A 25,846-nucleotide genomic window follows, 5' to 3' on the forward strand; every position below is an offset into this window, starting at 1 on the left:
AGTCCGGGAGGCTGGCCCGCTGCAGCGCGGGGATTGGCCCGGGGTGCGCACCTCAGCCAATCCGAACGCGCCTGGGCCTTGCGACCCCGCCTCCCCTCGCGAAGCCGGGGGTGGCGCTAACGGGCTGGGGGGTGAGCAGGGCACTTTCAGCCGCGAGCGGGGTCCCGGCGGCGGCGGCGGCGGGACCGGGACCGGGACCGGGACCGGGACCGGGACCGGGACCGGGATGGAGGCGGCCGCGGCACCCAGGAGGCACGCGCGGGGGCACGTGGCGAGGCCGCCCGGCGGCGGCGAGGAGAAGAGCCCGCCAGAGAGGTGCGCGCGGACGGGAAGGCCCGGGAGGCCGCGGGTCTCCTCCTCCGGGGAGCCCTCCAGGCGCGCGGGTGAGGGCTCGGCGTGCCCCGCCGGGCGGTCGGAGGGGAGGAGCTGGTCGGTCGTGGAGGAGCCCCACGCGGGGCGCAGCGCTGGCCGGGGGCCGCGGGGGAGGCCTCGAGCGGGGGTGCGAGCTGGGAGGCCGAGCGGTGCGAGGAGCGGCCGGGGGGCCCGCAGGCGGCCACCGCGCGGAAGCCCGAGCGACGCCCAGGGCCCGCCGCACGCGCCCGGGCACGCGGTGCACGAAGGCGGGAGCCTGCCGCCCGCGGGCCGGCGGGGCGTGGGGCGCGTGCGGCCGAGAGCAGGGCCGTCGGAGCCGCTGTCGCGGGAGGCGTGGCAGGGCCGGGAGGCACCCGGGGTGTAGTCCGAGGGTGAAGGGGGACCTTGGAGACTCGAGCAGGGGAGCGATGCAATTTAGTTCTATTGTCAGGGATCCTGGATGCTTTCTGGAGGGGCGGGGCGGGGCGGGGCGGGCCGGGGCGGGCCGGGGCGGGCCGGGGAGGAAGCCAGGAACGCGGCTGGGTCTTCACCGCGGCCTGGGAGGGAGAGGTGGGCAGCAGGGGTGAGGCCGCTGGGGCCTGCGCTGCGAGGAGAGGGATGGACCGGCACTTCCCGTCCCCAGGCTCTTCAGCCTTCTGAAACCGCTTCCCCTGGCCGGCGAGCGGGACGCGTTCTTGTTTTCTCTGCCCTCGATTCAGGAACGTGCTGTGTTCCTGTTTGTTTTTGGTCATCCTCTCTACCCAGCTCTTTCATGGGCAGCCTACTCTGGTTGGAGAGAAATGGGAGCGGGGAAGGCGGCCCCTAGGGAGGCCTAGTGGAGAGGAGATTGGGGATGTCTTTTCACCTTTCGGTTATAAAACTAATGGAGTTCAGCTTGTCCACAATATTGATGGCACGTTAAGGAAATAGCAGGTAGTGGAGCAGAGTAACCTACCAGGTGTACCTCGGAAATGAAGCCATCAGCCAGCCGAGCAGCAGGTGGGACAGCCAGTCACTTAGCAGACACCAGTGGCTTGAGGAACTCTGGGACACGTACTTATGGGCAGTGAGAGCAGAGTTGGGGCGCCTGCAGCCTGCAGTCACAGCCGGACCAGGAGTGCCCCGATACTGGAGTGGCCAAGGATGGCTGGCCAGACTGCCCAAAGCCATGTACCACCAGGTGACACTGAACAGCTTATAGACGAGATGCTGCATTAAAACATTCATGGTGCAAAACAGACCCACGGTTTCGAAGGAGAGTTGCAAATGTACCATCTTGAGGACCCATTGTTTGGGCCTGACTTGTTTGTTTGTTTGTTTTTAATTCTCACCAGAGGATATTTTTTCATTTATCTTCAGATAGAGTGGGAGGGATGAAGGGAGGGAGGGAGGGAGGAGAGAGAGAGAGAGAGAGAGAGAGAGAGAGAGAGAGAGAACCACCCACGTGAGAGAGACACATCGATTGGCTGCCTCCCACACTACCCTGACCAGGGCCGTCCAAGACTGAACTGGACTTGTCTTGGTGGGAAAAGATATGGCCCTACCCTGCTACAGCCCAGGCCGTGGTCAGCACTTGGGTCCCCAGACCAGTTCCCATCCGTGCTTGCACATACCACCCGAGTGTTCCCGTCTCTCATGATGCCTTACGGGCTTGGTCTTGCTTTAAGAGAAGAACTGATTTTTCTGCCTTTTTAAGCATTGTAGGTTATACAAAAGGTAGACATAAAAGTGAAAAGCCACCTGAGCCAAACTTGAAGTCAAGACTACTGAAAAGAAAGAACTATCTGAATCGAAACCCAAATTTCAGGAGCACGTCATTCGAGCCCCTAAATCAGTAGAAGCAATAGAGAGGCCCAGCCCAGTGACAACTCTGGAATTAAAAGTGTCTGCCTCCCTAAAACAAGCCCTTGATAAATGTAAACTCTCGTCAGGGAATGAAAAAAATAAGAAAGAAGACAGTGATACAATTAAGATTGGGATGTGGTGTGAAAATGGAGGGTGTTCAAAGACATGTCAGGGTCTGCAGAGTTTAGACGTCTGGGTATGTTGTTCCGGAGTACCTATTTCCCCACAAAGGGATGAAATACTGGAGCTGTTGTGGAATAAAAACTTCTGATTTCAATCCATTCTTGGCCCGCAAGGGTTGTACAAGAGGGAGACGCATGTAGACAGCAAAGGGTGCTGGGAAAAAGTTGCTCGGTGTAGACATGACTAACATCCAACTGGGGGCAAAGTCACCATTTCAGTAGATGCTGAAAATTCACTTCCAGAACTGAGTCAAGTAGTAGCACAGACCCCATGTTAAATGTGCACGTGGTACTTGAAGGTGAGAAGGAGTCTCATCAAAATGAAACGACAGGGTGTGGTTGATAGAGAGCAAAGTTAGGTAGCTGTGACGGCAGCAGAGACGGGGTCCCCGTGACAGAAGCCGAGCCTGTGCGGTGGGCAAGCCTGGACCTGCCCAGCCAACAACCAGGGAGAACAAAAGGGACCGAGAACACACCGGGAGGGACTCACGCTTCCCACGTGCGAAGTGCAGGCTGTTGCTGTGGTCTTCTGTTTTGTCTTGTTGTCGCCGAATCTGGCATTTCGGGGTCAACAGTAGGTTCTTCAAAGCCAAAGTCAGTTTATGCCTTTGTGCCTGTCCCTTTCCTTCGGAGCTCCCGAGGATCGAGGATCGTGTGCCCTTCTCCCTCCCCGGCCAAGCTGCGGCGGGTCCCTGCGGCGGTCCCGTACTGAGGAAGCTCAAGAACAGCTCATAAGTAGAAAGCAGCACCTGTCCACCTCTCTTTCTGTTCTTCCTTAGTCAGTAAAGCCAGATGGAATGTCAGATTTTTTATTTGTTTTCCCTTGACTTTGCATTCCTACGATCCTTGAAACCTTTTAAGGAAAAGGTAAAACTGCTCAGTGTTTTTCTACTCGGATGGGAACTTTCTGAAGGGGGTTAATTCGGAGGTAGTGTCATAAGTAGTTACAAAGGAATATATGCATTGGTTAACACATTAGAATTCATTTGCAACTAATTGAAATAAAAAATTATATCAGTACCTATATTACTTGCCAAAGCAGTAATATCTCTTTCCTGATTTTAAGGTCTTGGTATGGTATTACGACTAAATTGTATCTGAATTATAGCCTACACCCTCTTAAAACTTTTAATTATATATAAAGAGAAACTAAATATATATCTGGCTTCCCTGATGGTAAAGTATATCTATAAAATTATAGATTAAAAGGCCTATGGAAGCCCAGTAGAGTTTCAGAAGACTAGATATTTAAGCTTTGCTTTGTGACAACTATCTATTACATGTTACATAAAATAGCTTAGTTGTTTTATAGGGTTTTCATGAACCGTTTGACAATTCTAGGTGGTACGATGTTGATTATATATTGTACTTGATTAAACAGGAATCACAGAATTAGATGGTTTGTGCTAATTGAGCCCATGAAAGGATAGGTTACTTTTTTTTCTCTCTATTGATTTTTAGAGAGAGAGATAGAAATATTGATGAGAGAGAACATCGATTGGCCGCCTCCTGCGTGCCCCCCACTGGGATCGGGCCCACAACCTGGGCATGTGTCCTGACTGGGAATCGAACCAGCGACCTCTTGGTGCAGGGTCAATGCTCAACCACTGAGCCACACCCGCAGGGCAGGATAGGTTACTTTTTTTTCCCCCTCACCCAAGGACATTTTTGCATTTATCTTCATATAGAGCAGGAGGGAGAGAGGGAGGAAGAGAGAGAGAAACATCGATGTGAGAGAGGCACATCGCCTGGTTGCCACCCACATGACCCCAACCAGGACCGGGGATGAACCACAACTGAAGTACGTGCCCTTAGCGGGAACCAAACCCGGGACTCTCTGGTCCGTGGTCCGACGCTCTAACCATTGAGCACACTGGCCAGGCAGGTCATAACAGAGCTCACGAAGAAAATGAAAAATATTACGAAGGCCAAACTCTGGCAGAGTATAATAAGTTTGGGCATGAATTGTGCTTACCTAGATTAAAATGATTATTTCCTGAAAACAAAAACACTGACAGCCATGGTCGGTAGTCGTGTTTGGATTTTGTGTGGCTCACTTGAAGCACTGTTGTTGATTTTGGTAAACAGTTCCGAACATAGGTAGCATTCGCTGCTATATGTAGTTGTGACAGCTTCTGAAGGGTTTTGGTATTGGTAAAATGATACATTTTACTTCTGAGGGTCTTCTGGAGATGTGCGTCTTCTGTGACGCTGACTGTCGTCTCGGCGCCCAGTGCTGTGCGGGCCCTTGTTCTCTGTGCTGGCCTCAGAGCAGAGCCCGTGGCGCTGACTGTGAGTCTCTCGTTGATGCAGCCGGTAAACAAGGGCCGGATCTGGTGTCAGTGACGGGCAGAGCCGGGAGCAGCCGAGGGAAGGGCACACGGAGTGCCAGGGAGGAGGGGGTGGCTGGACGGAGCCTCACCGGAGGGGCCGGGCATGGTCATTCTAGGTAGAGAAACCCGAAAGTTCAAGGGGAGGAGCAGCAGGCCTGCCCCAGGGAGGCCCGCCCGGTGGGGGAAGGACAGAGGGAGGGAGCGAGGGAGGGCTGGGTGCCAGGCTCAGCGCCAGCCTCACAGCTGCACAGGAACTGGTGAAGTTAGGAAGACAGGCCAGGGAGAAGAGCCCTCGGGATGAGGGGCTCCCTGGGCTGCCGCGGGCCTGCCCTTCCCAGCAGTCGGGTGGGCCGTCCAGGCCCTCGGGGCCACCAGTCCTCCCAAGGGGCGGGAAGTGTCCACAGGAGCATGCTGACCGCCCGCGGAGTCGTTTCTCCTGTTGACCTGATGGACCTCATGCAGCCGTGCTCCCCGGCCCGTCTCCTTCCTCCTGCAGGACAGTGTACATGGACTACAACGCAACCACCCCCCTGGAGCCGGAGGTCATCCAGGCCATGACGGCGGCCATGCGGGAAGCCTGGGGAAACCCCAGCAGTCCCTACCCGGCAGGTAATTCTAGAAGGTGCACACCGGTGGGAGGCAAGGGCGGAGCTCGGACACTACACCGCGTGGTACCCGCGGTTGTGACTAGATTTCCTGTTAACTCCGGTCTAGCTGCAGTTCTTGGTAGTTTTTCCAAGAAGTCCAACTTGGTATGCCGAGCCTTGTTGGTCCACAGTCCTTAATCCTTAACATACGCCCCGCCTCCCTTTCTCAGCTGGCAAGATGCCTTACCAAGTATTCGTAATAACTAGCCCTGTTAAAACCCTTTCACGTGTCTGTCTCAGTTGATCTTTTAAATCATTGGGATTCAATATAATTCCTGATCTTTTTTAAAAATGCAGATTACTTTTTTTTTTTATGCTCACCTGAGGACATTTTTTGCATTTATCTTCAAATAGAACGGGAAGGAGAGAGGGAGGAAGAGAGAGAGAAACATCAATGTGAGAGAGACACATCGACTGGTTGCCACCCACGCGACCCCAGCTGAGGCCAGGGACAGACTGCAACCGAGAACCGAACCTGGGAGTCTTGATCCGCAGACCGACGCTCTAACCGCTGAGCCAAACCAGCCAGGGTGCAAATTACTTTTAACGTCTTTAATTATAGCCTGGCCATTGTGGCTCAGTGGATAGAGCGTCGTCCCATTGACCGAGAGGTCCTGGTTCGATTCTCTTCAGGGCACAGGCCCAGTTTGCTGCTCGATCCCCAGTGGGGGGGTGCAGGAGACGGCCGATCGATGTTTCTTTCTTGCAAGATGTTTCTATCTCTCTCAAAAAATCAATAAAACGTATTGAAAAAATATTTAATTATAAATATTATTTCTCATTTATTCTTGTTTTAGTGTAGAGCAGTGATTTCCAACCTTTTTCATCTCATGGCACACATGAACTGATCACTAAAATTCTTTGGCACACCAAAACATATTTTTTGTTGATCTGACAAAAAAAATAATAGGTATAATCTTGATTGATTTCCTACTACTACTAATAATAATAGTAATCACCTACACTTTTTGCTCCAAGTGACTTTTTAAAATATCAGGTGCCTGTACTCGTAGATGAGGGTTTCTGGTACCGAGAACTGACCAATCAGACGCAACCGCATCGTGGCCGTGACCGTGAGACACGGCTGCCACGTGACCTGTGTGTCTGTGGTTCGAGGCGCCCCCTGGTGTGGTGGCTGCGGCCATGTTTTCTCAGACAGTCTAAGGGGAGGCGGCAGTGCCCTGACAAGGCAGGTGCTGCACGTTTTTATTGTTGTTGTTTTTAATCCTCTCCCAAGGATATTTTTCCATTTATCTTCAGACAGAGTGGGAGGGGGAGAGGGAGAGAAACATCGACCAGAAAGAGACACATCGATTGGTTGCCTCCCGCGTGACCCCAGGGACCGAACCGCAGCCGAGGTACATGCCTTTGGCTGGAATTGACCCCTGACTCTGGTCCGCAGGCCGACACTCTTCCGCTGAACCAAACTGGCCAGGGCCAGGGCTTTTTTTTTTATCCTCATCCGAGGTCATTTTTCCATTTTTTGTTGAGATAGAGTGGGAGGGAGAGAGAGAGAGAAACATCGACGTGAAAGGGACACATCAAGTGGTTGCCACCCACACAACCCAACCAGGGCCGGAGTCAAACTGCAACCGAGGTACATGCCCTTAGCAGGAAACGAACTCGGGTTTCTCTGGACCACAGGCCGACGCTCCAACCGCTGAGCCAATCCGGCCAGGGCCAGGGCATTCTTTAAACATGTTGATTGCACTTGGTGAAGGAACATTAATGAATTTCCATGTTGGTCCCTCAAGGTAGGAAAGCCAAGGATGTTATCGACGCCGCTCGGGAGAGCCTCGCACGGATGATAGGTGGGAAGGCTCGCGACATCGTGTTCACGTCCGGGGGCACCGAGGTGAGTGTCTCAAGTGTCTCCTGTCAGGTGCAGAAGAAGCAGAAGCTGGCTTCTTGGGTTTTGTGTTTTTGTTGTTGTTGTTTTTTAAGAAAGAGTAATGCTGATCTTGCTGTTTATCAGTTGGCTTGCATTTATCCCATCAGCGAACCCCAGGCCTGATGGGATGTTTGGGACGTAACTGTGAGTTAACTTGCTTTGCGCCGTTTCAGTGAAGTCGCTTCCCTTCTCTGTGCCGGGCCACCCATTCTGCTCTCCTTACACTGACGGGAGGTGTGCAGACCGCGGGGGCGCCAGGCCGCAGCTCAGTGGGTGGCACTCAGCGTCTCCGGAGAGGAGGGCACGGTGGCCTTCGGCAGGTGACACAGAACACCTGGAGCAACCCGCAGCTGCATCGTTTGAGTTTATGAGAAAATTTCGCCAAGTGATTACATAGCAAAATCAATTGTATTTTTTGGTACCAGCAACAAAACAGGTGTTTACCAGAGCACCAAATGATGTCAAACATTTAGGAAATAAGTCTAGTAAAAAAAAGTCTGTAAGACCCCCGCCCCGCCCCCACCAGGAAAGGAATCGAGCATCGCTGAGAGCCGGCAGACACATCTGAGTAAATGGAGCCGAGGACCGTGTCCGCAGCCGGGAACTCGGCATCGTGGAGACGTCAGCCCCTCCGAGGCCGCTCTGTGGTTTCAGTGCAGCCTCGGTCCGAATCCCGGCACGTCTTTGGTGGAATCTCAAAACTCCTTCATGCGGCAGCACAAAAGCCGGAGGAGCAGACTTCTGAGGCCAAGCACCCAGGGATGGCATGCTCTGCGGACAGCTAGCCCGGGGACCGTCCGCAAAGGCACAGGGTCTTCGCTGAGGGCGAGGACATGCACGGTGTTTGTCATGTGACTGCGGCGGCCGCCTGCCCTGGTCTGCTCGGAGCAGGCCCGGGACACGCCTCTGTCCCGGCATAACTGACCCGGCCCTCTCATCCGGGAACGTTTCTGGCCTGCAGGATAGATTGGGGCGAGCGCAGCAGGGAGAGGGTGGCCTCGTGGGTGGGTGGTGCTGGGACATGTGTCCACAGACGAGGAGGACCTTGCGCTGCTGCTCCGCCGCATGCGGGACGAAACAAAGCAGCCCCGGGTGCGACGAAGCCTAATGGTGAAGGTGAGCCGTGCAGAGCTTCCAGGTGACGCGCTGACACCTCGTGCTGCTCCGGGCGATGCTTTGGAGACATAGGGAGCATGAGCCACAATGGGAGAGAGGGATGAATTCCACCACCAGCACAGCGAGGCAGCCTTCAGTTCACCAAAGAACACCGAGGGGAATAAAACGACGGCTGGACAGTGGGAGAAGGTGTCTGCAACCCAAGTGACAAGACGGCGTCCAGAGTCCACAGGCAGAGACTCCCATGGGAAGACGGCGGGACCTGGAGGTGCACTTCACAGAGGGGAGGCCCGGGTGGCTTCTACCCGAGATCTCGACCTCCTAAGGGACCACAGAAGCACCCCGCACACCTGTCGGTGGGGAGTCCCAGTAAGGGAGGGCATTGCCAGGGCTGGAGGCCCGTGACACCCAGGCGGGCCTGGCGGGATGCAGACTGGGGACGCATTGGAAGAGGGTGGCCTCATCTGGCCGAGGGGAGGATGCCAGCCTTTTCAGCCGGCAGTCCCACTGGGGACACATGTTCCAGACCCATGAGACATGTGGGCACAGGGCACAGGTAGGACTGTTCACAGCGACATTGCTTGTGGCAGCCAGAAACTGGGAGCAGCCTGATGTCCTCGAGGCCAGAGTGGGCCGGCGCTCACACCTCGCACGCAGCATCCTGCGGCAGCTCGGACGGGGCTCACTGGGGCGGGGAGCTGAGCCCCGCAGAGCAGGGCGAAGGGGCCTGGCTGAGTAAGGACGGGGCAGCTGCCACCGGACCCCGCAGCCCAGGCTGCCTGGCGGGCCACCCTGGCCTCATCTGGAGCCCAGTCAGTGCCCAGGAGCACCGTGGCTTTGGAACATGTGGTGCATTTTTTGTTGTGACTTACGGTTCTGACAGAGGCCACTGAGGTCCCAGTGCCGCCCGGGAGCGCGGCCATTGCGAGGTTTCTCAGGACGGTGACCAGTGTGAGGTCCTGTGCCCCCACCAGCAGCTACCTGCCGTGGAGGTGGCACGCGAGAGGGACCTGGGCATCTCTGTCTTGACACAGTTGGTGGGGTCATTTTTACACCGCCATCCATGGTGACCTGAGGGGTGCAGGCCCTGACCCCTGAGATGGGATTGCAGGACCACTCCAGCCACGTGAGCGAGGCCCCCTGCGCAGAATCGCCGTGCGGGCACTTTGCTTTCTGTGAGGCTGTGACCTGAGGCTTCGGAAGTGCCACCTTCTGGAGACGCGCTGCTGAGTCGTCGTCCTGCCAGCTCATCGTCACCTGATCTGAGGCGCCTCGTGTTCCGACAGGTGTCCGCTGTTATACTCTGCATGTCACAGTCCCCAAGCGACGTCCAGTGGGCAGAGCCGGTGACACCTCCCGCCTCCCCGCTGCAGACGCCCGAGGGGCTGCATCTCCACAGAAAACGTCAATTCAGTTCAGGTCCAGTCACGTGCAGGTCACAAAGAGAGAAGAAACCCTTGGTTAGGGACACTCACCGGAAGGAAAGCATGAACCTGTCCCTGGAGAAATGGGCAGTGAGCTCAGCGGGCGCTGGTGTGTCCACCCCCAGGTAACAGGTAGCAGGTTCTCACTGTTACACTTTGTCGTTGAAATTATGTTTCTGTTTCACACACTTCTCTGTGTATGTGCTATACTTTAAAATAAAAGAAAAGGTTACTTTTTTAAAAAGGTTTCTCCCTCCGTGTCACTTCTTTCTCCAGGCTCCCAACACTGTTGGCTTCATGCCCTCCAGAGACCGTCTGCGTCCAGACAAGCGTGTAGCTTTCTAGTCTGTTCTCCTGCCTGTACCTCCTCAGGGACTTTGTGCAGGTGTGAGCAATGTGTGTGCATCTTGCCCTTCCACAGTGTGTGGGTACCTTTGATGACGCCGGCTGCCGTGCGCACTTAGCAAGTGCACCGGCCTGTCGGTGACGCCAGCTGCCGTGCGCACTTAGCAAGTGCACCGGCCTGTCGGTGACGCCGGCTGCCGTGCACACTTAGCAAGTGCACCGGCCTGTCGGTGACGCCGGCTGCCGTGCACACTTAGCAAGTGCACCGGCCTGTCGGTGGCGCCGGCTGCCGTGTGCACTTAGCAAGTGCACCGGCCTGTCGGTGTCACCGCAGAGTCCTGCGGGGTTTCACCTCTGCTGTCCCAGGGAGCAGGGCTGCGTAATTTATCCAGCAGGCCCGCCGCTGATACACGGGAAGGGCTTTCCGAGGTTTTACTGTTCAGACAGCGCTGCAGTAAACAGTCTTACGTCCGTCACTCTGTCTGCAGACGTAGCTGTGGGCCCAGTCCAGGAATAGCCTCGCCGGCCGGGGTGCTGACAGGGTGCCAGGACCCTGAAGGCAGGTGCTGCTCACGCTCGCACCGTCACTGGGCCTGGCAAAGGGTCCTTTCTGACAGGTGTGTCAGACGTACACGTGCATGCAGTGCTTCTGCGCACGTGATCATGCAAAGCAGGCAGAGTTGACCGGAAATGAGGTCTGAGGGTTTTAAAAGTTTGCAATGCCTAAATCTTTGTAGTTAGGCCTTCCCAAGGGTGCACTCGGGAACTGACGGGTGTTTGTTTGTTTGTTCGTTTGTTTTAACATGAGCACAAGGCAAATCCCACTGAACGAGACGACAGCTCTCACTGTCCCCTCAGGACAGCTTTCGGAAATGATGTTTTGTGTTATCCCTGCAGTCAAACAACTTGGTAATCCATTCTGTGGTGACACACTTCCACAAGATCCACACCTCAAAGGGGGACACAGCCGGGTGTCACAGCCCGGCAGAGGGGGCCCTGCCCCACATCGTCACCTGCACTGTGGAGCACGACTCCGTCCGCCTGCCCCTGGAGCACCTGGTGGAGGAACAGATGGCCGGTGAGTGCCCAGAATGGGGACAGCCCACTGACCCTGACCGACCGATTTGGTGGGGGAGTTGCCGCAGGGACATGGGGAGCCGTCCCCTCCTGGCTGTCCTCGGGTGCAGGGGGCACAGCCTTTCCTCCGGGCTGCCACCTGGGTGTCAGCAGATGCCATGAGTCTCCCCTGAGGAAAAAGAGATCACCAGGCGTAGACTGGCCGTTGGTATTCCCGAGTGATATTTCAGACCCTGTATACAACCAGTGTTCAAATAGCATGTCTATCAAATGCTAAATGGTGCTTTTCATTGTTTTATTTTAATAATTAAATCTTGGCTTCTACTTCCTCTGAAGGAAGAGGAACGATCGAGTAGTCCTCACCCTCAGGTGGTCAGAACCAGGGGCTCTCGGCGGAGTTGGGGGAGGTGGCCCGGGCCTCACCCCAAGCAGCGCCGGGTAGTTCGAGGGCTGAGTCAGGCCTGGCCTGCAGTGACAGTGCCTGTTGCTGTCACCCAGATGGAACCGATCTGCCACTTTTTCTGTGACATGAGGTCTCAAGACGTGGATGGAGAGCACTAACTTTCCCCAGAGAGCCAAGGCTGACGGTGTCCTTTAAATGAGAAAGTGATTGCCCGGCCAGGCTCAGCGGTGGAGCCTCAACCCTGCACCAAGAGGACACATGCCCGGGTTGTGGGCCGATCCCCACTGGGGGGCATGCAGGAGGCGGCCAATCGATGTCCTCTCTCATCGATGTTTCTATCTCTCCTCCTTTCCTCTCTCTCTAAAATCAGTAAAGGAAAAATATTTCTAATAAGTAAATGAGAAAGTGATTTCTCCTTGGTCTCAGCTTCCCTGCTGACTCCTGGAAGCCTGCAGCCGGCCCGGGGAGAGGCCGGCCCGGGGCTGCTGGTGTGGCCGGGACGCCTTTGGTCTCCTGTGTGGCCACTGGTCTTATCGGAAGGTGGCAGTTTAATTAAAAGGAAAAACAGGCCGGTCCAGCCTGGCCAGGTTGGCTCAGTGGCGAGAGCGTTGGCCCTCAGACCAAAGAGCTGCGGGTTCGATTCCAGCGAGGGCATGTACCTCGGTTGCGATTCGTCCCTGGCCCTGGTCTGGGCTGTGCGGGAAACAACTAATCGGTGTTTCTCTCTCTTTCTCCCTCCCTCCCACTCTATCTGAAGATAAATGGAAAAATATTTTCGGGTGAGGATTAAAAAGTCAGGTCCAACTTTCTTATTAGTTCCTCTTAAATCCTTGCTGCCTTTTTTCTGTCTTGCACAGGGAAGGGCAACTTAGTATACACTGTTAGTAGTTACTGTTGCATTTAGCCTCTTGTTTAAAATCGCACACATTTTTACAAAGTACAAGCTTCCCGGGATGCAAACAGTTATTTAAACATTACAGAAAGGTGTGAAGTGGCCCCGGTCCCGCCCTGCACAGCTGCCTGGACTTTTCCTCGTGCAGGGGGATGAGCCTCTCTAGTCCCCTGCACCGTCCCCATGTGTGGTGCCAAGATCCTACGTGCGGGGGACGAGCCTCTCTAGTCCCCTGCACCGTCCCCGTGTGTGGTGCTAAGGTCCTAAGTGTGGGGGATGAGTCTCTCTAGTCCCCTGCACCGTCCCCATGTGTGGTGCTAAGATCCTACATGCGGGGGATGAGCCTCTCTAGTCCCCTGCACCGTCCCCATGTGCGGTGCCAAGATCCTACGTGCGGGGGACGAGCCTCTCTAGTCCCCTGCACCATCCCCATGTGTGGTGCCAAGATCCTACGTGCGGGGGACGAGCCTCTCTAGTCCCCTGCACCGTCCCCATGTGCGGTGCTCAGATCCTACGTGCAGGGGATGAGCCTCTCTAGTCCCCTGCACCGTCCCCGTGTGCGGTGCTCAGATCCTAAGTACCGGGGATGAGCCTCTCTAGTCCCCTGCACCATCCCCGTGTGCGGTGCTCAGATCCTACGTGCGGGGGACGAGCCTCTCTAGTCCCCTGCACCGTCCCGTGTGTGGTGCTCAGATCCTAAGTGCGGGGACGAGCGCTGGCCCAGCGCGGAGTGAGTGCAGGTCGGGATGTGGGTCCCTGAGACCTAGAACGGCATGGTCCCCAGAGAGCCCACCAGCTGAAGCTCCATTAAGGAAGCATTGAAGTCGGTCATTTCTGGGTGGGGTGAACATGGGGGGCTTACGGTCCTTCTTAGTTTTCGAACATTTACAATCAATCACGTTTCTGACTGTGGAAAATGCTTCTGTGCCGCTGTGCTGTCGAGAGGATGCTTTGCAGGGCTGACGCTGTACTTTGTTCTGTGCTCAGCAGTCACCTTTGTCCCCGTGTCCAAGGTGAGCGGGCAGGCAGAGGCTGACGACCTCCTGGCGGCTGTCCGCCCCACCACGTGCCTCGTGACCGTCATGCTGGCCAATAATGAGACTGGTGTCATCATGGTGAGCGCTTCTCCCGGGGGAAGGGCAGGGCCAGCTCTGCGGGTTGGTCCCCACCTCTCGGCGGGCCTCTCTGTGCTTCCGTCTGCGCGCGCGGCTGGTCCGTGTCACATTTCTCTCGTCCAGTCTCCATCAGCAGCAGCACACCCCACTCTGTTCCCACTGCAGCCCATCCCCGAAGTCAGCCGGCGGGTCAGAGCCCTGAACCAGCAGCGGGCAGCTGCCGGGCTGCCTGTGGTCCTGCTGCACACGGACGCCGCGCAGGCCCTGGGGAAGCGGCGCGTGAGCGTGGAGGACCTGGGCGTGGACTTCCTGACGATCGTGGGGCACAAGGTGCGCAGGGGCCTCCTCTCCTGGGGAGACAGCTCGATACCTGCGGGCTCACCTTCGGGCTGGGCCTGGGAGGTGATGAGCATCTCCCTGCCCTCGGAGCTTCAGAAGGGGTCCAGCTGCTGCTAGGATGTCATTTGACGAGTGCCACTGGGATAGTGGGGCACCCGACCCACAAGGGGCATAGAGGCGTGGCCAGGCCCGGCTGTGGGAGGGCACGAGGTCTCAGGTGTGGAAGCAGGTGGGTCAGCCAGGGGGTGCGTGGTCCCTGCGCAGGGAGAGTGAGCAGGCCCTCCGGCCACTCAGCCCCCCGGGACAGGAGATGTGGGCTTCGGTTTAAAGTGCAGCTCCTGCCCTGGCCGGTTTGACTCAGCGGTTAGAGCGTCGGCCTGCAGTCCAGAGAGACCCGGGTTCAGTTCCCGCTAAGGGCACAAACCTTGGTTGCAGTTTGTCCCCGGCCCTTGTTGGGTTGTGTGGGTGGCAACCACTTGATGTGTCCTTTTCACATCAATGTCTCTCTCTCTCCCTCCCACTCTATCTGAACAAAAAATGGAAAAATATTCTCAGGTAAGGATAAAAAAATAAAATAAAATAAAGTGTGGCTCCTGCCCTGGCTGGTTTTGCTCAGTGGTTAGAGCATTGGCCCTTGGACTGAAAGGTCATGGGTTCAGTTCCCTGTCAAGGGCACGTACCTGGGTTGTAGGTTCAATGCCCAGCCCTGGTTGGGATCGTGCAAGAGGCAACCAGACATTGTGTCTCTCTCACATCAATGTTTCTCTCTCCCTCTTTCCCTCCCTCCCTCTCTTCCACTCTATCACAAATCAATGGAAAAATATCCTCAGGTGAGGATTAAATAAACAAATAAAGTGTGGCTACTGAATGTGGGTTTGGTTTTAATTTTTTAATCCTCACCTGAGGATTTTTTCCATTGCTCTTTAGATAGAGTGGAAGGGGGAGAGAGAAACATAGATGTGAGAGAGATACATCGATGGGTTGCCTCCCACACAACCCCCCACTGGGGCTGGGGATCAAACCTGCATCCCAGGTATGTGCCCTTGACCAGGAATCGAACCTGCGACCCTTCGGTCCGCAGGCTGACGCCCTCACTGCTGAGCCAGACCGGCCAGGCAGTGTGGGTTCAGTCTAGCGATGCGTCTCTCAGGTGGAGCAGGGCGGCTGGGTCACCGTGAAGACCCGCCGGAAGCTGCGCTCGTCTTCCTGGCAGGGGCTAGAGCTGATATTCCTGTGCTCTGTCCGCTGGGCGCTCAGCTGGGCTCCAGGCATGCTGGCCGGGCACTGTGGCACTTAAAGTTTTTGCATAATTTCGATGTGAAAACATGGATTCATGCCCAGAAAATGCCCTCTGTGACCTCTAGTTCCAACTCCTGTCCTTTTACAAGTGTGACCACATGGTGTGCAGGAGGGCCCTGCCCACCATCGCAAGTCCAGCCTGCCCCGCCTCCCAAAGGCTTCTGGGACAGCGGTGGGGCCACACGTTAGGGAGTGTCGCTCTGTGCCTCGGCACGCGTGCGTCCTTGGGAAGTCCTCGCTTAGTAACCACAGGCTTCTCTCCAGTTCTACGGCCCTAGGATCGGAGCCCTTTACGTGCGAGGGCTCGGTGAGCAGACGCCCCTGCACCCCATGCTGTTCGGAGGCGGACAGGAACGGACCTTCAGGCCAGGGTAGGTGAGGGCGAGCGGGGCCTCTGGGAGCACCGTGCTGGCTCGGCGCCCACCCGCCGCTCCCGCGCCTAGGCTCACACACCTGCAGGCTTTTGCGAGACGAAGGGAGTCACCCTTTCTCTCAGCTACTTCAGAGCGTCGATTCCCCTTGTCACCCTGGTTCGGCTGCAACAGAGGTGCCACAGAGCCCCTGGCTGGGACGAGCCGCTGCTCCAGTGGCGGGGCGGGCGGGGCTGTACACGAGCCCCGGGCTCCTTTCTGATGGCGCCTGTGTCCCCGCGGCACACACGGCCGCTAACCAGGGGACAAGGGGACGGTCAGCAACTGGAAGAAGGACGTCAGTGGCTGCCGGTGCTGAGATGACACAGTTACTAGAATCATCTAAGGGGACGACGGGGCGATGACACGATGTTCGAGCAGCCGCCCTCGTGTGTCGCGGTCAATCAGTTCCCGGCTCTGCGCGGTAAAGGAATTTCCACGGAGTAGGTTCTCTTCTCGTACGTCGTCCCTCCCGCTCCGCGTTCCACACTCTCGGCTTCACTCTGGTGAAAGTTGAAGCGCGAAGTGGCGAGGGACGACTGTATCCTCGGGTGAGGATTTAAAACAGAAAAAGCACGTCCAGCCAGTGTGGCTCAGTGGACTGAGCGTAGTTCCCGTGGATGAAGAGGTCCTGGTTCGATTCCCGGTCAGGCACATGCCCGGGTTGTGGGCTCGATCCCCAGTGGGGGGCGTGCAGGAGGCAGCTGGTGGATGTTTCTCTCTGATGTTTCTATCTCTCTCCTTCCTCTCTCTAAAAAATCAATAGAAACATGTTTAGAGAAAGAGAAAGCAGACCATCAGGCGTCAGGACCCACAGTGGGCAGTTCCGGGGGGACGGTGTGGGAAGCAGTTCTTGTTGCTCCAGGTGGAGGCAGAGGAGGGCTGACCGCTCAGTGGAGGGGGCGGGCCTGACAGTGAACTGGGCGAGCCAGGTGGACACCGGGTCCCACACGGGGCCCCACTAGTCCACCCGGCAGCCCCTCCAGACAGCCCCAGGTCTAGACCTTTAGATGCTCCTGGCCTGACTGTCGTCTACAGATGAGGAGGGGAGGAGGGGAGGCCGCGAGGGACCCCATCAGGACCCCACAGCTGGCAGAGGAGCCGGCCAGGGACAGCGCCCAGGCCTCTCGGTTCCCGACCCCATCTCCAGTTCTTCCCAGACCAGCTGTTGGGCAGAGGCAGCCGGGGACAGAGCTCGGGGGATCGGGTTTCGGGCTCACTTATCTGTCGCAGTAGCGGCGCCGTCCCGCAGGCCCGAGGAGACCGGCTCCGGCCAAGCCGGGAGTGATTCCGTCCGCGGTGGGTGTTCCTGGAAGAGCCAGGGCCCCGCGGGGCCGGTCCGATCTGGTGGAGGAGAGCCGGGTCTTGCAGGTTCTCTCCACCTCCTCGAGCTCACACCCATGTGCCGCGCCTTCTGCGCCCCAGCCTCTGGCACCGGTTCAGGGGCTTCGCCGAACCGTCGGCGCAGTGGCCGGAACGAGCTCTTCGGACCCTCGCCTGGTGTGGCCGTGGACCAGGAGGCAGGCCCGGGCCTGAGTCAGAGGGCGGCTCCTCGCGGGTGGAAAGGTCCAGGTGGATTTGTCATATTGCCCGCGCGGCCCCGTCAGCCATCACGGGGCAGGACCAGCCGACTGCAGGAGGGTTTGGGGGCCCCTAGCTGCGTCGAGGTGCCCACGGCACACGCTGAAGGGTGGCGGTGTGATTTTGTCTGTATTTGAACACATGGCTCCACACAGATGGGTTCCTTCTGGGACCCCGTCGGTCGCTTTGCTTGGAAATAGGACGGAATCCCTTGTCTTACAGGACGGAGAACACCCCGATGATCGCCGGCCTCGGGACGGTAAGCCTGCGACGCAGGACAGAGGGAGGGGCCCAGCCTTCCTCCTGCATCCTTCCACTCATGGCTGCCACTCAGCACTTCCCACGCCGCATGGGCGTGTCCCGCCAGGTGGTTCCCTCTAACACTGCTCCTGGAGATGGCATCAGGCCACAGACGTGGGGCTCAGCCCCATGGAACCCCATACTTCAGACCCCAGTCCCAGGTCCAGGTGGTCTCCCAGGCCTCTGACCGCGGGCTCACAGAACTCGGACATTGACTCTAGATCCTGGCTTATCCGGAAGGGATGGGGAAAGGGTGTGGGTGAGCCTCCCCGTGGGAGAGATGCAGAGGGGCGGGGCTTCCCTGCCCTTTCCGGGTGCCACCCCCGCTCCCCCACATGTCCACCAGCCCGGAGCCCTTCCAACCCTGCACTGGGGATCTTACAAGGGCTCTAGTCGCTCGTTGACCCCATTTCAGCCCCCGTCTCCTCTCTGGGGAAGGGGGTGGGGCTGAAACTCCAGGCTTCTGTCGTGGCCTGGCCTTCTGGTGACCAGCCCCGCTCAGGAGCCCGCCCACCGTGGTTCAGAACAGAAGACACTTGCACGCCCGGGAAACCCCAAGGGATTTTGGACCAGGAACGGTCCACGCCGCACTTCCCACGCCGCATGGAACGGGGCGGAGACCAGTGCTAGACCAGCAGGGTCTGGGCCGGGCTGGGGCCAGGGCCGTGTGTCTGCGTCCTGGTCCCTCCCCATCGCTGCCCAGTGGCTTCCTCAGCCCCCAGTGCTAGACCAGCAGGGGCCGGACCAGGCTGGGGCAGGGCCGTGTGTCTGTGTCCTGGTCCCTCACCATCGCTGCCCAGTGGCTTCCTCGGCCCCAGTGCTTCCAGGAGGCCGCGGCCGTGGTCCCCATCGGCAGACGTGTAAGAAAAGTCCTCGATTCAGTTTCAACCTGGAGCTGGTCTGTGGAGTGGGCTCCATGTGCTCAGCGCTGGAGGGGAGCCCTTTCCTCGAGGCTCCCGTGGACTATACAGGCCGCCTGGCAGCAGGGCCCGTGGGCAGGCTGCACGTTGGCCGTCTGCCTGCACGTGGGGGTCTCGGTGGCTACTTCCTGAAGAGATGGCTGTGAGGGTCAGCTGTGGCCCACCTGCACGCTGGCGCCCAGCTGGGGACCCCAGCCCCACAATCACCCCCTCTCTGACTCGGCTGTCCACTCGGGGACACGCCGCCGTCCCCTCCACACTCCTTGCCCATCCTGGTGCTGGCGCACACCCGTCTTCCCAAGGTCTCTTCCCTGGAGGCCGCGTCCTCGCCCACCCGGGCTCCCACCTTCCCTGTACCCCTGAAGGCCCCCTGCTGTCGCCCCTCTTTGCAGCATCAGGGTCTCTAGCAGAATGTCCCCAGCTGGGAAGCTGGTCCGCGCCCCTCCGGAGGCCTCCCTTGTGTTTCTCTGCCACCCCCATGGCCTGCTGCACTCCTCCCGTGACCCTGTGGTCCCGACACCCGCCTCGCTGCCTGGCCCTCCTCTCCCGGGGGCCGAGCCGAGTCGCCACCCCCTCGCCTGCCCAGGGCTGTCTGCGCGGCTGCTCTGGGACACTGCTCTCTGGCCGGCTCCCCTCGCCCTGGCTGCCCCTCCTCTGCCTGACCACCTGTCCTCAGGCTCCATAATGCTCCCCCCACCCCGTGTCCCTGACACCAGCCTGTGCTCAGGTCTGTGAACGGGCAGATCCTGTCTATTCTCCTGGGAGACCCGCGTCCCCACCTGCTCGCGATCCCCATGTCCTCTGGGCCCTCGGCGTATCCTGCTCTCTCCTCCGTCGTCCCCTCCCCCGTGGAGCCTCCTGCCAGCCAGGCTCTCACTTCAGAATCTAGGCGGTGCCTCGATCCCGCCCTGTCGCCCAGGCTGGGTGCAGCGGCCCGGCCTGTCTGCCCCGTCTCCACGGTCACAGCGAGGATCTGCCTCTGGTCCACCTTCTTGGCCACCGACAACCAGTCACCCCACTCGTGGCCGACACCTGCCCGTCTCCCCTTCTCCACACAGCACCGAGTAGCAGTGCCCATCAGGCTGGACCCTGTGCACTTAGGCTGAGGTCCCCCGTCACCCTTCTGCCCCGGGGCACACTCACCTTTCCTCAGCAGTGACCTTGAAGGTCATGGCCACGGTGCCCGGAACACTTTCCCCAGCTGCCATCTCCACGCCCCGCCCCTCGTGGCCACACCCCTGCAGAGCGCTCACCCAAGCCCCTGTCCCGTGTGTGTCCGTCATGTCTGTCTGTCTCTGGGCGTGCTTTGAGGGCTGGGGCAGCTCGGGCAAGGGGGTGTCGAGTCCGGTGGCCCTGCAGCCACGACCACGACCTCACGGGCCGTCCACAAGTGCTGTCTGTGACGGCCCAGAAGGAGGGCGGTTGGAGGAAGCATCACCTGTCAGTCATCAGGAGTTGTTACCCCTGCTCCTTAGAGCTCTTTGCTGCCCTTTGCTTCACGATGATTGGACGAGCTCTCACATTGCTGCCTCTGTCCCCAGGCTGCCGAGCTGGTGACCGAGAACTGCGAGGCTTACGAGGCCCACATGAGGGACGTCCGAGACTACCTGGAGGAGCGGCTGCTGGTGCGTGCCCCTCAGCCCTGAGCCGGGGTCACCAGCCTCCTCTGTCCTGCCCGTGGGCGATGAGGACCGGGCCTCGGCCCAGGACGTGGGTTCGATTGTGCTGGGCGAAAGCAGCTATATAAACAAACCCAGTGCCCGGGGTGGGGCTTCTGGGAGCCTAGGTCACAACTGAAGAATTAAATACTGAGACAAGACATAATCCTGAGTCGGAGAGCCCCAGACAGGGACCAGACCAATGGATTCTTTTCCCGACTCCAGATGGAAGCACGTGAGATGGTCCATTTAATGACTGGGTGTAGGAGACCCGTGTGTGCGCAGAATGCGTGTCTCCTAATTACCTTCGCTCTCCGTGGTCCGTCTGGGAAGGAGCTGACCCATAAGAACCACTTTGTGTGTTGAGGTTGAGGTTTTGTTCCCCAGAAAAGTCTAAAGTTCAAACAGGTGGTGGGGCGGGGCCTGTGAAGCTGTTACTGAATATTTCATTAATTTTTAGGCTGAATTTGGTGAGAAAATCCATCTGAACAGCCAGTTCCCGGGAACTGAACGACTCCCCAACACGTGTAACTTCTCCTGCCGGGGACCCCAGCTCCAAGGTGACGGCTGACTCCTGGCGCGGGGCGTGGTGGGCACAGGCTGGGCTGGGCTGTGCTGAGGTGACGCCGAGGGAACGGCGCTGTCGTGGCCTGGGCAGTGTGACACTGCTGTCTCCCTGACGTCACTGCTCGGGACCCAGGGCGAGGGGTGCCCACACGCCCAGTCTGCGTGCCCACCTGAACCCTGCTGAGGCAGGAGAGAAAGTCGACTGACTACCTTTAGGCTGGTGGGTCCTTTTTGCCAGCAGATTCTACAGCGTAGTCTATGAGGGTGAAAGAGAGCAGGGACAATCAACTTTAAAAGTGACTGAGCGTAAGGACAGGTGCACACTTGTGGCTTTTCTCTGATCCTGCGACAGCCCTCCAGTGCTGTGAGCGGTCAGGATGCTGCGTTCCAGATGCAGGGAGCAGCTGTCCGAGGCCCCGAGCGCAGGCCCGAGACCTGCTGTGTCTCACTGGGGGCAGATGGAGGCCCCGGTGAGCCACGTCTACAGAGCACGTCTGCTTCTTAGGAGAAAAGGTTGCTGCTTGCTTGTTGTCCTGGGTTACAGAGCATGGTTCGCACCACGAAGCGCTCTGGGCAGCATCACGCCGTGTTCATGAGAACCTGGGCTGCAGCGTTCAGGGGGAGAGGCAGCCAGGGACACTAAACCCCTGTCCCCTTTCCCCTTCGCCTGGGGCAGACTGTGCTCACGGACAACCTGGCCTCACGTGAATGGGACAGACTCTCGGTTACTCTTGTGATCTCTACCTGTGAGAGGAGGGGGTGCCTTCTGGCCTCATGGAGACGGCTGCCTAGTGCCTCCACCTTTAGAAAACGCAGGTTCCATTGAACCTATTACCAGGACAAGAAATCACTAAGTGAGGCAGGCAGTGGGCAGGGAATAACATTTCCGAGAACAGTTTTATGAGCAGAATAATGCTGGCTTCTCTGCAACCCAGGGAGAGGATGCATGACCCCTGGGTCCCCCTGAGGTTTCTCTCTCCTGCGCTGGGGGTGGGGAGTGGCACGAGGGGGGGCCCAGGACTTTCCTCCTCAGAGCCCGTGTGCTGTGTCTCCCCAGGCCGCTTGGTGCTGGCGCAGTGCAGGACGCTGCTGGCCAGCGTGGGGGCCGCGTGCCACTCGGACCACGGGGACCGGTAAGTGTTCTCCAGGGCACATCACAGAGCCTGCAGCCTGGTGGGGACATAGAAAGGGACCCTGCACAGGCCCCAGGGGCGGGCGGGAGCTGCACCTGAAGCAGGGCCCGGGCTTGGCCAGAGGACACGAGCTTCAGGCCCGGCAGGGACAGCAGGGCCCACAGCAGGGCGCTCGCGGTGTCCTCAAGGGAGTAGGGCTCCTGAAAGGTTCGGCACAACCAAGTACGGGTTTCAGGGGAGGGGTATGGGATGGCAGGCCCCGGGGCAGTGATGGCCTGGGCCAGGCACCCTGAGAAAGAGAAGGGGGTTCGGTTTCTGGCTGCTGTGAGTGGGGTCTGCCGAGGTGGGGTGAGGCTGAGTGAAGAGGCCCTGGGCCTGCAGGGCACAGAGACATGGGCGTGGTCAGCAGGCAGGAGGGGCAGTTCCCAGAGGAGTGGCCCCTGCGCCGGGGCTGTGAGGGCGGCGGAGCCACGGTCCGGAGCAGCGAGGCCTGAGCGCAGGGAAGGCTCAGGGCTGCCGGCGCTCAGGGGATGCCCACCACGGCCCCCGGGACGATCTGAGGGGCTCATTTCCAAGATGAAGAGACGAGCAGAGTGGTCCAGCTCCAGGTGCAGCTGACTTCACAGCCACGGTGGGGGAGGGGCAGGGCTGGCAGCACAGCTCGGAAGGGATAAGGGCGGCCCTGCCGGTGTGGCTCAGCAGTTAGAGCGTCGGCCTGCGGTCCAGAGAGCCCCGGGTTCGGATCCCGCTAAGGGCACGTACTTCGGTTGCAGTTTGTCCCCGGCCCTGGTTGGTCGTGCGGGTGGCAGCCACTCAATGTGTCCCTTTCACGTCGATGTTTCTCTTCCTCCTATTCTATCTGAACAAAAATGGAACAATGTCCTCAGGTGAGGATAAAAAAAAAAGAAGGGACAAGCCTCGTGGCCTGATGTGGGGGGTGCTCGGTGCCCTGTGGGTGTGGGTGGGCCCCTGTGGCAGGACCTCCTGGCATAGAAGGTCACCCTCCCAGGGAAGGCGGGCCGGGCTGAGGCTGTCGCTGCCAGCCGGCCCTGCCCTCAGCCGTGACTGGAGGTGGCGGAACCACCCGCCAGCCGGCCCTGCACTCAAAGGCATGGAGCTGGGGTTTCAGGCAGAGGTCCAGCCACCCACTCGGCCATGCTGTTTGGGCCCCTGGCCTGTGGCAGTCTGCGGAGGCAGACCCTACTAGGGGATTTGAGGACCCCCCCTGCCAGCTTCACTCAGCCCAGCTTCAGAGCCACTGTCCATAAATATGGGCTGGACCTGCATGTGCAAAGCTCTGTACTGTGTGCTCTGGAAAACCCAGAGCAGACTCAAACACTGTGTGTGCGTGTACATGCATGTGTGTACATGCATGCACATATGCGTGAGTATGTGTACGTGTGAGTGTACACATGTGTGGGTATGTACATGTGTGTGTGTGTGCATGTATGTGAGTGTGCACACCTGTGTGACTGCATGAGTTTGTGAGTGCGCGTGTGCACATGAGTGCGAGTGTGTGTGTGTGTGCATGAGTGCATGTGTACGTGCATGTGTGAGTGTACTCACGTGTCTGTGCATCCCCTTAAGACCTGAAAACCCCTGCATCCCAGGCCAGCCACACCGACGCAGCAGCTGGGGTGTGTCCGTGCTCCGGGGCAGAGGGTCTGTTCTGGGAGAGCCGCAGTACTGACCACAGAGGCCGTAGGCCCAGAGACCGAGGGGGCTTGAGCTGGACCTGGAAGGCGGGTGGGCTGAGTGTGTCTGCAGAGGCGGGTGGGGAGCTGGCCAAGAGCAGAAGGGGCTCAGTCCCTTCCCTGTCTTGTCTCCGTGACGGCTAATGCTACTCTCCTGCCCCCTACAGGCCGTCCCCGGTGCTGCTGAGCTGCGGCATCCCCTTTGACGTGGCAAGGAACGCGCTGAGGCTCAGCGTGGGCCGCAGCACCACCCGGGCCGAGGTGGACCTCGTGGTGCAGGACCTCAGGCAGGCCGTGGCCCGGCTGGAGGGCCGGCCTGGTGCTGAGGCCGCCTCGTAGGCCGCCTTCGAGGGCTGTGCCAGGGTGACTCCCGGAGCGTCTGAGGGGGGCTGACGGCTCCCCCGCATGCGGCTCAGCAGGAAGTGGGCCCACGGGCACACAGGCCCAGGACACACTGACGTGGGCCCGTCACTGACCCTGCTGCCCAGTGGCCAGGTTGGAGTGGAAACTGGCTGTGACCACAGTCCCTTCGGGAAGCCCGTGGAAGGTGGCATTTGTATCAGGAAGCTCAGGTCCTAGTGTTATAGTGACTGTCGTCAGGGGAACAGGAAGCCGGGGGTTCTGTGGCCATGGCCTCCTGTACGTTTGCAGAGCGCCAGTCTCTGCGCCCTCCCCGCGGGCCCTGCCCAGCCCTTTCCGATGGCCAGGCCCTGCCAGCTGTCCCCGCTCCCCAGCCCCGCCCACCCCGCAGGACTCCGGCCTCCCCACCGGTCACCGGGCGCCTGTCTTCCCTTCAGGGGTTCGCTCGGGGTTGCAGCTCGCAGGCACTGTCTCCACCGAGGCTCGTGTGCCTGGTCCCTGAGGTGGGAACCGTGGCCCACGCACTCCCACCTGGATGTGCCTGCAGGACCCTCCTCACAAGTGCTCTGAGCTTCTCACGTCAGGTGTCGTGTCTCTCGGAGGCCACAGCAGTGACGTTGATCCACACCCACTGTGCGGTCTGTAGCGCGGACAGCGACAGGAGGGCATCGCGGAACCAGCGTCGGTGGTGAAATGAACCAATAAAGCTTCCGGCACTTGTGCTGGGCACGCGTGGCTTTCCCGTGGCCTCTCTCGGGCACCGGCCGTCCCAGCTGGTTGTGCAGAAGCCCCGCTCCTGGCCGGTGGTCCCACTCCAGCTGAAGGGATCCCTCACGGCACTCGGGGCCCAGGAGGCGGGTGTCCTTCTGCCTCAGGGAGGCTGTGGGCCCAGCCCCGCGTCTAGGGAATGCGCCTGGGACAGTGGCCACCCGCAGACTCGGTCCCTGTGGTGGGCAGGGGCTGAGGCAGGGCCCCGAGCCCCTCCTCTCCTCCGGGCCTTCCTGCACCCAGGGTGGCCCTGACAGCCCGCTGAGCACCAGCGAAGATTTCCGGGGGGGGGGGGTGCTCGACGTGTATGAGAAGCCAGAGCATTTGGACCCCAACACCTAGTGGCAACTTCCCCAGCGTGGCCCCACTGAGGCTGGGTCTGCCCGTGAGGAGCCCCAGGGGGTACGGTCTTGGGGCTACTGCCCACACTAGGGGAGCAGACACTGGGGAGCCTGCTGCTTTCTGGGGAGGGTCTCGTAACTAAACGGGCTGGATGCGGGCAGTTCATCCCCGGCTGAGACCACACGTTTCCTGGGCCCTCGCCCCGTGGGAGGAAGAGGATGGTCCAGAGCGAGGCACGTCCACAGGCTGGCGCCCACCCCGACCTGAACGTGGTGCGGGCCTGCCCTGCCCCGTGTCCTCTGCCCACCAGGGCCCGGCACAGCAGGAGCGACCCAGGCAGGGCTGCGAGGCCCATCCCCGAGGCCTGCCCCTGCCCCGTGTCCTCTGCCCACCAGGGCTCAGTACAGCAGGAGCGACCCAGGCAGGGCTGCGAGGCCCATCCCCGAGGCCTGCCCCTGCCCCGTGTCCTCTGCCCACCAGGGCTCAGTACAGCAGAAGCGACCCAGGCAGGGCTGCGAGGCCCATGGCCCCGAGGCCTGGCACTCCCTGCGTCCGTTTCCTCTTCCGCCGCCCAGGCCCGGCACAGCAGGAGCGACCCAGGCAGGGCTGCGAGGGCCCATCCCCGAGGCCTGCCCCTGCCACCGGTCCTCTGCCCACCAGGGGCTCAGTAAACAGCAGAATCGACCCAGGCAGGGCTGCGAGGCCCATCCCCTGAGGCCTGCCCCTGCCCCGTGTCCCTCTGCCCACCAGTGTCCAGTACAGCATAAGCTACCCAGGCATGCTGCGAGGCCCATCCCCAAGGCCTGCCCCTTCCCCGTGTCCCTCGCCCCACCAGGGCCCGCACAGCATGAGAC

At 59.3% G+C, this 25,846-nt stretch overlaps 1 protein-coding gene and 1 pseudogene across 1 annotated transcript; both read left to right on the forward strand.

Moving 5' to 3' along the window:
* Nucleotides 1-226: 226 nt before the first annotated feature.
* Nucleotides 227-24,575, forward strand: SCLY (selenocysteine lyase). Its single transcript, XM_036254181.1, has 12 exons — nt 227-315; nt 5,208-5,320; nt 7,113-7,213; nt 11,032-11,212; nt 13,494-13,621; nt 13,787-13,951; nt 15,524-15,630; nt 17,473-17,509; nt 20,012-20,095; nt 20,589-20,688; nt 21,753-21,828; nt 23,690-24,575. The coding sequence occupies exons 1-12, from the start codon at nt 227-229 to the stop codon at nt 23,859-23,861; spliced, it is 1,353 nt and encodes a 450-aa protein (XP_036110074.1). The 3' UTR covers nt 23,862-24,575.
* LOC118625532 lies at nt 1,832-2,721 on the forward strand (annotated as a pseudogene).
* Nucleotides 24,576-25,846: the final 1,271 nt, after the last annotated feature.

The sequence above is a fragment of the Molossus molossus genome, unplaced genomic scaffold, assembly GCF_014108415.1.
Source record: "Molossus molossus isolate mMolMol1 unplaced genomic scaffold, mMolMol1.p scaffold_m16_p_11, whole genome shotgun sequence".
NCBI lineage: Eukaryota > Metazoa > Chordata > Mammalia > Chiroptera > Molossidae > Molossus > Molossus molossus.